General features: G+C 35.8%; 1 protein-coding gene across 2 annotated transcripts; it reads left to right on the top strand.

Moving 5' to 3' along the window:
• Nucleotides 1–372: 372 nt before the first annotated feature.
• Nucleotides 373–13,990, top strand: LOC127418762 (RING finger protein 215-like). Of its 2 annotated transcripts, none has more exons than XM_051659574.1 (11): nt 373–484; nt 3,632–4,333; nt 4,411–4,482; nt 4,586–4,671; nt 4,832–4,886; nt 5,010–5,114; nt 5,931–6,047; nt 6,704–6,853; nt 6,982–7,084; nt 9,859–9,899; nt 11,053–13,990. In XM_051659574.1, exons 2-11 carry the CDS (start codon nt 4,103–4,105, stop codon nt 11,101–11,103), a joined length of 1,011 nt encoding a protein of 336 aa, XP_051515534.1. In that variant the 5' UTR covers nt 373–484; nt 3,632–4,102; the 3' UTR covers nt 11,104–13,990. The 2 variants fall into 2 exon arrangements, with proteins under 2 accessions (XP_051515534.1, XP_051515523.1); XM_051659563.1 differs by lacking the exon at nt 373–484 and having other exon boundaries at nt 3,293–3,718; nt 4,193–4,333.
• Nucleotides 13,991–14,232: the final 242 nt, after the last annotated feature.

The following is a 14,232-nucleotide window of genomic DNA, read 5'->3' as shown; positions in this document are numbered from 1 at the left end:
CTGTGCAAAGTTATAGCCAATTTTACAACTTCGTTGCCATGACACGGTAGTCAACAAATCCCAAAACCCTAAAATGACTGTAAAAATTATGATTTAAAGGTGTCGTGCATTGAATTTATTTTATTTTATTTTATATAATGTTAGTAAGATTTTTCATCAAAAATAGTCATAATTTAGAAATAATTGTCCATTTTCTATCTTGTTTTTGGCCCTCTGATTAAAGAGCTAAATTTTCGGGTCGTGTCTCCTTTAAGATTTCAATGTAAACGCCCACTGCTATGATTGGGTAACATCTTTGCATATGAAATAAGTGTCAACGCCCCCGCCAGTACGCGCGTGGAATTGTTTTGAAAAGTTCGGATGGTTTAAAAGTGGCAACCGGAGGAATTCAGCCATACATGTTTGAGCCAGAGTCTGATCCCGAATCTGAAGAAAATGAACCCCCTCCACAAACACCACGGATACTGCAGTCTGTGACAGCGTGGTAAGTAATCACTCTAAATTATATTTATTCCTTGTCTATTTGTGTAATAGGTATTACTTTTTTATTCTCGTTTAAACAAAGACGCGACATAACGGTGTTTATCTTGTTACATAGTTGGGGCATTTTCCAACGGTGAAACATTTCCGTGTTTTACAAATGCTTTGTAACGCATGACAGTGCCAAGTAAAATTTAAATACTTGGTGATAGCACATTTATAACTGTCAAATGATATACTCTATACTATTCAAGTAAAACAACGAGAACATACGGGCAATTATTATTGAAAGCTGGATGCGACAAGATACACGAAGCACACATTAAAACTAATACACGTTCGACTGAAATCACCGGGATCAAATCAAAAGTAAACTAAACAACATACATTTAGCGAATAGATTCTCATGAATCGTTTTAATATTAAGCTTGGACATTTTGGTTAAAACATTCAAATACTCAGTACATATCTAACAGTCTGTAACATATGAAGCAATACAATTAACATGGAGGCTCACACTTACATCACTGTCGGGTACAATATAGTTGGCACTGCATCAACTTTTAATTTAAGTCTCTCTGCATAGCCTGCGTCTTGTTTGAAAAAGAATCCACAGGAAAATGAAACTTACAGTATGTTTTAATAGTACTATGACCTCTTATAAGTCAGAAAATCTGATTTCTCAATTCATGACCCCTTTAAACAACTTTACAGCTCAGATAATACACAAATTAACAGAAGAATTTAAGTGCTTTGAATTACATGCTTCATATTTCTGCCTTTAAACCCTCCAAAAATTGGCCCCTTTCACTTCTGTTGAAAGTGCCTCACTGTAACCCAGATTTTATTTTATTTTTTTAAAGGAGGGACGAATCAAAATTATTATTTGTGGTAATCAACATTATGCCACAAATGCTGTCCATTGAGCTTGTTTTGAACCTGGATTATTCCTTTAACCCTTAAATGCATGGTAATTTCATTTATGCATTTGGCAGATGCTTTTATCCAAAGTGACTTACAGTGCCCTTATTATAGGGACAGTCCCCCTGGAGCAACCTGGAGTTAAATGGTGGTGGCTGTGGGGATTGAACCAACAACCTTTTGCTTACTAGTTCAGTGCTTTAGTCCACTACGCCACCACCACTCAATTTCCCACACACTCTTACATATTCGGGTCTTTATAGTCCCTGCACTTATATCTATCAAAAATAGATGTACAAAATGCCCAGATAGTGTCACATTTTCCAAATATTTTCAAGACAATTACAAAATAATAAAATAAAATATATTTTGATGTTGTATTTTTCATAAATCAAAGAGCTAATGCAACAAATCAGGACTAATCTAGAACAAGATTCATTATTTTCACACTGAAATTTCATGAGATGCAACTGCCTGTCAAAAACATATTGAGCTACACATAACACATAAGATAAACATCAGCTACACCTATGTTACATATACAATACACATATGTATTTTCTCAGGCACTTATTGAGTCTAAATAGATGCACTATTTACATAATTTCAATAGTACACCTGAATGACAAGAGTCATATCGTACTGTTCATGTGTTACACTTGCTATAGTTTACTTAAGTGTTGTTACCGCTTCAGCTAGCAGTGTCAGATGTAAATCAAATCAATCACTGAAACATCAGCGCCACCTTGAGTAAGAAACCACAAGTATGATATGTTTGTGTACATGCATATGAGATACTGATAATTCACCTATGTTGATAATTCATTGTTGCACAGAAAGTCAACGTGATATAGTGTTTATTTGTATGAATATAGTACTCATTTCTCTTATAATAAACAAAGAAATATATATCTTGTGATTGTAAACTGAAATAGATATGAAATAATCATAAAAATATAATTTATGGAAGTGCGGAAAAAAAATGACACTCTTACATACCTTGAGTCTCTAAAGACCCTATACACTTTTGGTACTTAAACCATTATTTAAAAAAAAATTGTTGGAATGTTGACTTTTTTTGTTTTGTGTTACACTATTTATAAGAGATAGATTGAGGAATACTAAAGAGGTTTGGGCACAACTCCAAAAAATGGATGAGGTACAGGGGGTGGAATGAGGTCCCATGGTCTCTAAAGACCCAGGACATCTAAAGACCTCTAAAGACCCGATGTATGTGTTTTTCGGTTAACATCGCCAAATTTAACAAATAGAAATAATGCTAATATTGTACTTGTTAACATTAGTAAATCCAGGTATCATGAACTAACAATGAACAACAATTTTTAGCCTGAATTAATCTTTGTTAACATTTATTTCTAAAATTGGTCATTTGTTAGTTCATAATTTATACAGCCTGTAATGTAAAAAAAATAAATAATAATAATAATAATTATATGTTGAAATGAACATTAACCAAGATTAATAAATGCTCATTGTCAGTTTATGTTAACCAATGTAGTTAACTAATGTAAAGAAATACAATTTTAGTGTAAAGTGAACCAGAATTATTTACAACAATAATTAAAAACATAATGTAATCAGTAACATTAATTAAACTAGAGTTATTAAAAGGTATATACTAAAAATGAAAAAAAGAATATTAAATATGTCAATAATTGTAATAAAGTGATGTAATAATTGTAGTAATTAATATTCCCAGTATGATACCGCCAGAGTACTTTTTTGTAAGGTGTGTAAGTGCGAGACATTAGGAAAGAGATATGTTTTTATTTGTAAAAAAAAAAAAATAATAATAAAAAATAAAAAAAAAATGGAAAAATTGCTGAAGTGGGCGGAGCTTAAGGTGTCAGAATGAATGGCCACACAGCGCCCCTAGAGGGAATATATAGATTTACTACCGCTGTACAAAAACGTTTCCCTTCTAGCTTTTTTTCGGTTTCACTACAGCAAAACGAGCCGCAGAAGAACTCAATTTGACGTCTGCTTTGTATACATCCGAAGGAGTGGACAGAATCGAGCCTGTCCTGTCAGTATGGCTCAAACTTTCAGTCTATGACTTACTATGACTTATGACATCAGCTGAGCAGGAGCCATGAGCACATTAGCTGGTCTCTCTGTAATGCTCTGGATGTTGTTTTGCCCGCTGGTGTCCAGTAAACAAATGGCATTTGTAGAGGTGTTTCTGGAAGATCATCAGGATGTTTTACAGGGTGAGGTGGTCCAGGGCAGTCTGGAGAACGACCCCACAGAAAACCACAGCAAAAAGAAACATGACCTCGAAGGAGACTTCAAATTAGTAAGTGATCAACGCATGCACACATATACATTGATAATGCCTAGGTTTATTTCATTGTTTTTATTGCGTGTTTATTGTTTTGGCTTTAAAATTGTTGTCAGTCAGCATGCATAATCTGCTGTATTTGCAATTTTAACATTTTCTTCATATGATGTTATGGTCTCTGTGTCTGAAATATGTGTGGTGGTGTAGATGTAGTGGTTAAAAATGTGAGCTGGTAAGTGGAAGATTATTTTTTTTTTTTTTTTTTTTTTTTTTTTGCAATGTATATTATCAGCATAACAATTTGAGTTAAAAGCTGAATTGAAAGATGAACAGGAATTTCAAAATGTCAAAATATTTGGTAAGTACCCTTTTTGCTTGTTGACAGCTTGTACTTCCAAAATGTTTCAAATATCCACCTTTGCAATGTGGTCTCAGACTTTTGGACCTCACTGTATAGCAGAAACATGCACCTTTTCTTTTTCTCTGCAGATAAAAGATGAAGCGTCTGAAACTAGTACTGAAAAAAGTGATCAGAACCCCTGGATTGGAGTGGTACCTGTCCAAATGGAGGAAGGCACCGTTTCTAGTAACAGCAACCAGGAGTCTTTTGCTGCCTCTGTGGTTAATAAGGTACTTAATAAGTACATTGTGAACACTAAAACATGGTGATTAGGTAGCGATCAAACTGACAGCTCTCTCCTCCATAGATGAAGCGTGCTCTTGTTTTGGGTGCATCTGCTTTGATTATACTGGTTTTAAACCAGAATACTGTCCGAGAGGTAAGAGCTCTGCTGTTCTGTCCCATAAACTTTTAGATGGTGCAGTGATGGTTATTAGAAAAGGGAAAGGAAAAATTAAAGACAAGCTGTTCTTCCTCGACAGATGGACCTCTCTCAGGTTCTCTCTAAGCCAATAATTGTTATTCAGACATCAGAAAATGTCACCAAGCTTATTGGAGCACTCCTCAGGTAAGCAGATTTCAACTACATTAAAAATCTGTTGAATGAAATCTACTGATATTGTGTTGGGCATGTTAATGATCCGAATTCTGCCTGGATGTGATTGCCTTTTGCCATTACTACCTTCTTGCATTTACTGAATTTAGAAACATGCCTTTTATTCAATTAGGGGCCTTCATGCAACTGCAAAAATCACTTACAAAACTTGTCTACAGGAAAGCCTGGTAAGATGTTCTGCTGAATATAACATCTTATCCTTTTTTGCTCAGTTTAACTTTGTGAATGTTGCAACTTGGTACATGGCTTATTAGTGTAAAAGTGTGACATTTCTATATGTGGTGTCACAGGGGGCCACCCTGACCCTTTGGTCCAGCTGTGGGCGATCAAGAAGTGGGCTGTATGGAGAGTGGCAGGGGGTCATTTGCACCGGGGAGACCAACTCTCAGGTTCACGTATGAAAACTATAAAGACATCTCATATGATCCAGGATTACTGTCATATTATTATCTTACACTTAAAAATAGTTTTAAAGAGAGTTCACTCAAAAGTGAAAATTCTCTCATCATGTACTCACCCACATGCCATCCCAGATGTATATGACTTTCTTTCTTCTGCTGAACATGAATGAAGATTTTTTTAAGAATATCTCAGCTCTGTAGGTCCATACAATGCAAGTGAATGGTGGCCAGAAATTTGAAGGTCTAAAAAGCACATAAAGGCAGCTTAAAAGTAATCCATATGACTTAATTGGTTAAATCCATATATTCAGAAGTGATTTAAGTGGGGGTGAGAGACAGATCAATATTTAAGTACTTTTTTACAATCGATCTCCACTTTCACTTTTTCTTTCACATTGTTCTTCTTTTGTTTTTGGCAAATTAATTATTCGTGCATATCGCTACCTACTGGACAGGGAGGAGAATTAATATATAAAAAAAAGACTTAAATATTGATCGGATTTTCACCCACACCTATCATATTTCTGCAGAAGACATGGATTTAACACTGGAGTCATATGGATTACTGCCTTTATGTCCTTTTGGAGCTTTAAAGTTATGGCCACCATTCACTTGCATTGTATGGACCTACAGAGCTGAAATATTCTTTAAAAACCTTAATTTGTGTTCAACAAAAGAAAGAAAGTCATACACATCTGGGATGGCATGAGGATGAGTAAATGATGAGAGAATTTTCATTTTTGGGTGAACTATTCTATCTGTTTTCATGGTGTACTCAGTAATTGTCCCTACCGTCCATTGTGTGTCCAGAAATACCTCCAGCAGCTGTGGAACACTGTCGTTCTAGTGGCCCTCGTCCTCTTAACGGGGGTCATCGTTCAAGCACGCTGGCAGTACCAGGACAACCGGTTTAATGATGATTCAGAGGTGAACACTGTGGCCTGTTTTTTTACAGGTTTATTATGAGTTCAAGTTAGGACTTAAACTTAAAGTTTCAAAATTTCAGATGTGAATGAGCAATATTAGGTGGAGACAGGTAGGAAATCTTGTCGTAAGCGTATTTAATGTTTATAACATACACTACCATTCAAATGTTTGGACACACCTACTGATTCTTTATTATTACCATTTTTCCACATTTCAGAATAATAGTTATCAAATCTCTGAAATAACATAAGTGGAAGTATGGGTATTATGTAATGACCAAAAATTGTTGAACAAATCAAAACATACCTTATATTTTAGATTCTTCAAAATAGCCAGCCTTTGGCAAGATTACAGCTCTGCACACTCTGGACATTCTCTTAATCAACTTCATGAGGTGCCATGTTTGTTGGTCACTGTTTGGTTGCTTGTCCTTTACTCTCCCATCCCACTCCAAATAATAATAATAATAATCATCATCATTTCAAATTTCTGTTTCGCAAAGAAATTCAAACATAGGCACAGTTTATATTTGTCTACAAAACTAATTTCAAGCTTTTAAACGTCAGATCTTGAGAAACCCAAGTTCAATCAAATGCGCCTTTGACTGGTAGTGTAAATAATATAAGTAATAAGGAAATAAACCCTTTGTCTTACAGTCACACCTCAAGCAGGACATTTTAAAGAGATTATCAGCACTGAAAACCAGGATGTACCGGAAGCCTAAACTGAGGTGTGACCCAATTCAGACACAGCCTGTAGAGATGGACAATTGTGCAGTTTGTCTGGAGCAGTACAACAACAACCAGGTGATATATCCTTTGCTCATTCTTATTCTGTTGCTCTGGTTATGTATTATTGATTTATTAAGAAGCAATTCAAATCATAAATATGTGACTAATACAGCAACTTCTGGCTCTGTGCGGGTGTGCTTTAGTGTTTGAGGGTGTTGCCGTGCCTCCATGAGTTCCATAGAGATTGTGTTGATCCCTGGCTACTCCTGCAGCAAACCTGTCCTCTCTGCAAACGCAGTGTGCTTGGTCTGTAACACACATCCATCTCTCTTACACACAATTTTAATATTATTTACATTGAAAAGATTACTATTTCCATTTACAAGGGAGACTGGGGCTACCTGTTACATAAAAAGTTGGCACAAAGGCATCTCAGTTACTGTGAGGTTTAGGTCAAGTCTAATTCCATTAAGGAATAGTTCTCCCAAAAATGAAAATTATCTTCCATACCAGATGTGTATGACTTGTGTAAACAAATATTTTTAAGAATATTTCAGCTCTGTTGGTCCTCACAGTGCAAGTGAATGGGTAGCAAAATACAGGTGCATCTCAATAAATTAGAATGTCGTGGAAAAGTTCATTTATTTCAGTAATTCAACTCAAATTGTGAAACTCGTGTATTAAATAAATTCAATGCACACAGACTGAAGTAGTTTAAGTCTTTGGTTCTTTTAATTGTGATGATTTTGGCTCACATTTAACAAAAACCCACCAATTCACTATCTCAAAAAATTAGAATATGGTGACATGTCAATCAGCTAATCAACTCAAAACACCTGCAAAGGTTTCCTGAGCCTTCAAAATGGTCTCTCAGTTTGGTTCACTAGGCTACACAATCATGGGGAAGACTGCTGATCTGACAGTTGTCCAGAAGACAATCATTGACACCCTTCACAAGGAGGGTAAGCCACAAACATTCATTGCCAAAGAAGCTGGCTGTTCACAGAGTGCTGTATCCAAGCATGTTAACAGAAAGTTGAGTGGAAGGAAAAAGTGTGGAAGAAAAAGATGCACAACCAACCGAGAGAACCACAGCCTTAGGATTGTCAAGCAAAATCGATTCAAGAATTTGGGTGAACTTCACAAGGAATGGACTGAGGCTGGGGTCAAGGCATCAAGAGCCACCACACAGACATGTCAAGGAATTTGGCTACAGTTGTCATATTCCTCTTGTTAAGCCACTCCTGAACCACAGACAACGTCAAAGGCGTCTTACCTGGGCTAAGGAGAAGAAGAACTGGACTGTTGCCCAGTGTTCCAAAGTCCTCTTTTCAGATGAGAGCAAGTTTTGTATTTCATTTAGAAACCAAGGTCCTAGAGTCTGGAGGAAGGGTGGAGAAGCTCATAGCCCAAGTTGCTTGAAGTCCAGTGTTAAGTTTCCACAGTCTGTGATGATTTGGTGTGGAATGTCATCTGCTGGTGTTGGTCCATTGTGTTTTTTGAAAACCAAAGTCACTGCACCCGTTTACCAAGAAATTTTGGAGCACTTCATGCTTCCTTCTGCTGACCAGCTTTTTAAAGATGCTGATTTCATTTTCCAGCAGGATTTGGCACCTGCCCACACTGCCAAAAGCACCAAAAGTTGGTTAAATGACCATGGTGTTGGTGTGCTTGACTGGCCAGCAAACTCACCAGACCTGAACCCAATAGAGAATCTATGGGGTATTGTCAAGAGGAAAATGAGAAACAAGAGACCAAAAAATGCAGATGAGCTGAAGGCCACTGTCAAAGAAACCTGGGCTTCCATACCACCTCAGCAGTGCCACAAACTGATCACCTCCATGCCACGCCGAATTTAGGCAGTAATTAAAGCAAAAGGAGCCCCTACCAAGTATTGAGTACATATACAGTAAATGAACATACTTTCCAGAAGGCCAACAATTCACTAAATTGTTTTTTTTTATTGGTCTTATGATGTATTCTAATTTTTTGAGATAGTGAATTGGTGGGTTTTTGTTAAATGTGAGCCAAAATCATCACAATTAAAAGAACCAAAGACTTAAACTACTTCAGTCTGTGTGTATTGAATTTATTTAATACACGAGTTTCACAATTTGAGTTGAATTACTGAAATAAATGAACTTTTCCACGACATTCTAATTTATTGAGATGCACCTGTATTTAAGCTCCAAAAGCACGTAAAGGCAGCAATTGGTTAAATCCATATCTTTAGAAGTGATAAGTGTGGGTAAGAAACAGATCAATATTTAAATCTCTTTTTATTATCAATCTCCATTTACACTTTTACATTCTTTTTTTTTTTTTTTTGGTGATTCACATACTTCATGCATATGGCCACCTACTGGGCAGGGAAGAGAATTTATAGTAAAAAAAAAAAAACGTAAATATTAGGTGTGTCCCAAACTGCACACTTTTGCACTATTCTACACCATTTTGTAGTGTTAGTAGTACGTTTACACTGAAAATACAGCAAAAAGAAGTACCCAGATGATGCACATTTTTAACCATCAAAAAATGGAGTGTGGAATGTTGGACACTTCATGCACTCGGCGCATGCGGCTTGCCATACATAGCGGAAGGCACGGAGTTACCGGGCTGCACTGCTGGTCTGACAAACAGTTGTAAATAATTAAGAATTTAGCAGCTAGTGAAACTTCAGTGGATACAGCACCTTACAAATGTGAGTTGAATGCTTTACCATCACCCCAAGCTGTGTGAATATGTAAATTGTTTGAGAAACAAGTGTTGAACTAAGGTTGGCTAACATGCTAAAGCTAGCAGCAACACATCACATGTGCTTCAAATGTCACTTCCGTCAGCTGTTACAAGGTGAATACTTCGTGTAGTAAAAAAATGTTAAGTGTTCCTTTTGGGATGATACTACACTTTATGTGTCATTTGGGACACATCTATAGATTTAACCACTGGAGTCTTTGGAATACCGTCATGCTGCTTTTATTAGCATTTTGGAGCTTCAAAATTTGGTCACCATTCACTTGCATTGTGAGGACATACAGAGCTGAAACATTCTTCTAAAAATCTTTGTTTGTGTTCAGCAGAAGGAAGAAAGAAAGTCATACACATCTGGGATAGCATGAGGGTGAGTAAATGATTGAATTTTTGGGTGAACTATTCTTACTGCTTGTTTTCGATGGCTATATATGTTAGTTTCAAGTACCTAAATATGGAAATTAGGAATTTTATCCTACAAAAAAATAATATACAGAAACACTTTACAATAAGGTTCCATTTATACATTAGTTAACTAAATTTGTTAACGTGAATAACAATGAGCAGTATTTATACAGCATTTGTTAATCTTGGTTACTGTTAATTTCAACATAAATTAGTATTTGTACATGTTAAATGTGCACTTTTTTCTTCTTCTTTTCCTCATTGCGAAAGTTGTACTCCTAAAGAAATTAATAGTTATTTTGAAACAAAGGTATAAAATCATGAGCAATCACATGCGATGAAGACTTCAGTCATATCTGTAACCTGTAACTGTTTTATTCTACATGGAGAGGGTCTCCTCATGGGGGCTGCCATGTTAGAATCACATGACCAGCCAAATACTAATAGCTAAATCACAGTAACCGCCTTGATATTGGACACTTTCACTCTTGGATTAAATTAATCATGGCTGACTGTGTATAGATAATTTCTACAAAGGCACCTGTAACTAAAAACTATTGATTTTAAATGATTCTGCATCCACGCTGCTAGGTGTCACTGTAAAACGCAAAAGTAGAGTGCACCTTTAATATTAGTTAATATGAACTTGCATAAACTAACAATGAGTAACTGAGTTTTTATCAAATGCCATTAACAAATATTTATAAATGCTATTTAAAAATATAGCAGTTTTAGTTCATGATACCCAATGCATTAACTAATGTTAACAAATGTAACCTTATTTTAAAGAGTTACCATACTGTATTTTCTAATATACTGTGTGTGCGTGTGTATATATATATATATATATATATATATATAGATAGATATATAGATATAGATATATAGATGTTTTATCTTAAGAATTGGTCGGGGCAGTAACTAACTTTCAAAAAATAACCCTACCCTGAGAAGTATTCACTGATGTAAAATGTGTGAGAATTAGCCCCAGAATTTTGCTCCTCCTCTGATGCACATGTATGGATTTCAATTAACAGCATGATGTTCCTGTCAACTTAAGCCAACATTATATGAATAACCATGAATCTGAACACCTGCCCTCTTTCTCTACCTCCCAGGTAATTTTTATTGAGCTGCACCTGGACGGATTCTGGACTAGGGATTTGTGAAATTAAGTGGTTCAGATGTTCATGGCAACTAAACACCTCCTTTGTACTGGAAGGTCAGGATGCCTCCATAATAATGATATTTGACCTTTCTGAAGACTATGAACCTTTACTTATAAAATGACCCCAAGAGACAGGACTAGACCCTGGTTTGATTAGTTGTTTGAAGGTAGGTCCTTGTACGTGGGATCAGATTTATCAGACACTCTCAAGTTTGTTTAAACAAGGGTGAGGGGATGGGATGAGTCTGTGTTTAATTAAAGGATAGTTAACCTAAAAATGAAAATTGTCATTTCCTCATTTTGTTTCTAAATCTGCTTGACTTTCTTCCATTGAACACAAAAGGAGGTTTTAGGCAGAATGTTATTGTTAGCCACCATTCACTTTCATTGCATTTTTTCCCCATATAATGAAAGTGAATGGTGATTGAGGCTGATATTCAGCATACCATCTCTTTTGTGTTCCATGTAAGAAAGAAAGTCAAATGTGTTTGGAAAAACAACGTCATAATGAGTAAATAATGAAATAACATTTTCATTTTCGGGTGAACTATCACTTAAAGTAATGTTCCGGGTTCACCACAAGTTAACCTCAATTGAAAGCATTTGTTGCATAATGTTGATTTCCACAAAAATTAATTCAGACTCATTCCTCCTTTTCTTAAAAAAAAAAAAAAAAAAAAAAAAAAGCAAAAATCGAGATTATAGTGAGGCACTTACAATGGAAGTAAATGGGGACAATGAAAGTGAACGTAGCCAATATTCTGACAAATTAAACAGAAATTTTAAGTTTATAATTTTGTAAAAGCACTTGCATTACGACTTATGTTAAAACTTATGTAATATTTGAACAGAAAGTTGTTTAAATTATAATTTTTACTGTCATTTTAGGGTTTGTTGACATTACATCGTCATGGTAACGAAGTTGCGAAATTGTCTAACTTTACACAGAAAAGGTTTGTAAGTGATTTTTATCACACAAATCATGTTTACACGCATATCCTTTGTCTTGTGGCTATACTTTTGAAAAAGTTAGTATTTTAACGTTAAAAAAATTGCCCCCCATTCACCTATATTGTAAGTGCCTCACTGTAACCCCGATTTTTGCTTTTTTTAAAGAGGAGGAACGAGTCTAAATACATTTTTGTGGTAATCAACATTCTGCCACAAATGCTGTCAATTTAGTGTAACTAACTAACTCAGAATATTCCTTTAAATCTTTTTTTTTTTTTTTTCTTCCAATTTGGAATGCCCAATGCACTTTAAGTCCTCGTGGTCACGTAGTGATTCGTCTCAATCCGGGTGGCGGTGGACAAATCCCAGCTGCCTCCACGTGTGAGACCATCAACCCACGCATCTTATCACGTGGCTTGTTGAGTGTGTTACCACGGAGACAATGCACGTGTGGAGGCTTCACGCCATCCACGCTCAACTCACCACGCGCCCCACAGAGAACTAACCACATTATAGCGACCACGAGGAGGTTACCCCATGTGACTCTACCCTCCCTAGCAACCGGGCCAATTTGGTTGCTTAGGAGACCTGGCTGGAGTCACTTAGCACGCCCTGGGATTTGAACTAGCGAGCTCCAGGGGTGGTAGCCAGCTTCTTTTACCACTGAGCTACCCAGGCCTCCAGTTATTCCTTTAAATCCTTTAAAAAATGTATGCCAAAAAGCAATCAAGCACTTCACACTTACTTTAATAAGATGAAAACTACACTTAAGGATAAGCATCAGTAGTTTAACAAATTATAAACTATTGATAAAAACTATAATGAGAACTGAAGGGAAGCCCTGTGCTTTTCTGCTGCAACTAGAGTGAATTTCACCACGTTACTGTCACTTGTGAAGAGGACCTACAGGGACATAGTAAAATGGAATCACAAGGCAGCAAAACCGAACATTCAGGGGGCGTTCACACTTACAGTGATTTTCAGCAACAAAACAACCAGAAGTTATTAATGGTCAATGAGCGACAGAAATTGTTGGCAATGCTACAATGATGAGTTCAACTTTACACAAATGCGCAAGACAGTGGATACCTTTGGAATTTGCAGTTGAGTAAGAACACCTAATAGCAACCAAAAGTTCGGTGACTTGGCGATCTCCAGTGATTTAATTGCTGTCAGTATGTATGACGTTCCAGTTAAATTAAACCCATCTGTATGGAAGCATAATCTGTGTTTATGCCAAATCTAAAGAATTTCCATCTTCCCAAGTATCATGATACATGAGTCTTTTCTCAGGAGTACTTATGTCAAACAGGTAGAAAGCCGGTATAGTTAAAATCTCATTAAACACACACACACACAGAGGAACAACTAAGAAACAGTCTTAAGAACAGCATTTATTCATGTTTTATCATTCTAATTTTTACATTGTTTTTTTTATTCCAAAAGCATTCATAAATATGCTTTCTGTTAGAAAATCCTTTGTTTATCTTAGCAAGTAGAAATATGTTGCTCTACATGGCAAGAGAACATTGCCTGAAGTTCAAAGTGTAACCAGTGTGGCATACACTTACAGCCTTTGGCACATCATAACTAATTTGTTGAAATCAGAATCTGCAGCCATGATGTACAGCCTCAGATTGTGAGGTTTTTGAAGGACTGCACATAAGTCTTAATTGCTTTCTGAACCTTTAAGGAACTAACCTGGCTCAGATTTAGGTCTTATGAGCAATGTGTAGCTTTATTTTTGCTTCAATAGTGTTATGTAGCACATCTTTTGTAGAGTTCATACTCCACTCTCTTTTTAGATGATATGTAGGGTCTACATCTCAGTCAATGTTCCTTTATTTATTGAATTATACTTAGTGCAATAACTGTTTGTACCTCTCCTCTGTTCAATAAACGTATGTTACATGGCAAAAGACCTTTGCCTTTAAGCACTTTGGTTTCTTGTCATATGTTGACTGTCTTCAGTAAAGAACAAACAAAAAAAAATAAAATATATATATATATATATATATATATATATATATATATATATATATATATATATATATATATATATATATATGTATGATTATTTTGTTCCCTTATAGACACACTTTGCATTTTACTAAGTACTTCACAAACTCAAAACCAGCCTGTCACTTTAGTCTTCAAAAATTAAGATCCGCATCAAAAT

This window comes from Myxocyprinus asiaticus, chromosome 3 (assembly GCF_019703515.2).
Source record: "Myxocyprinus asiaticus isolate MX2 ecotype Aquarium Trade chromosome 3, UBuf_Myxa_2, whole genome shotgun sequence".
Taxonomy (NCBI): Eukaryota; Metazoa; Chordata; class Actinopteri; order Cypriniformes; family Catostomidae; genus Myxocyprinus; species Myxocyprinus asiaticus.
Note: the sequence above shows the minus strand (reverse complement) of the source record. Positions and strands in the feature narration are given on the sequence as shown.

Bases quoted from the DNA above. Each gene is read 5' to 3' on its own strand.
- LOC127418762 (XM_051659563.1), top strand. From the start codon at position 3,515: ATGAGCACATTAGCTGGTCTCTCTGTAATGCTCTGGATGTTGTTTTGC. The intron at 4,483-4,585 runs GTAAGAGCTCTG...CTTCCTCGACAG, and splicing joins ACCAGAATACTGTCCGAGAG to ATGGACCTCTCTCAGGTTCT. The intron at 6,854-6,981 runs GTGATATATCCT...GGTGTGCTTTAG, and splicing joins AGCAGTACAACAACAACCAG to TGTTTGAGGGTGTTGCCGTG.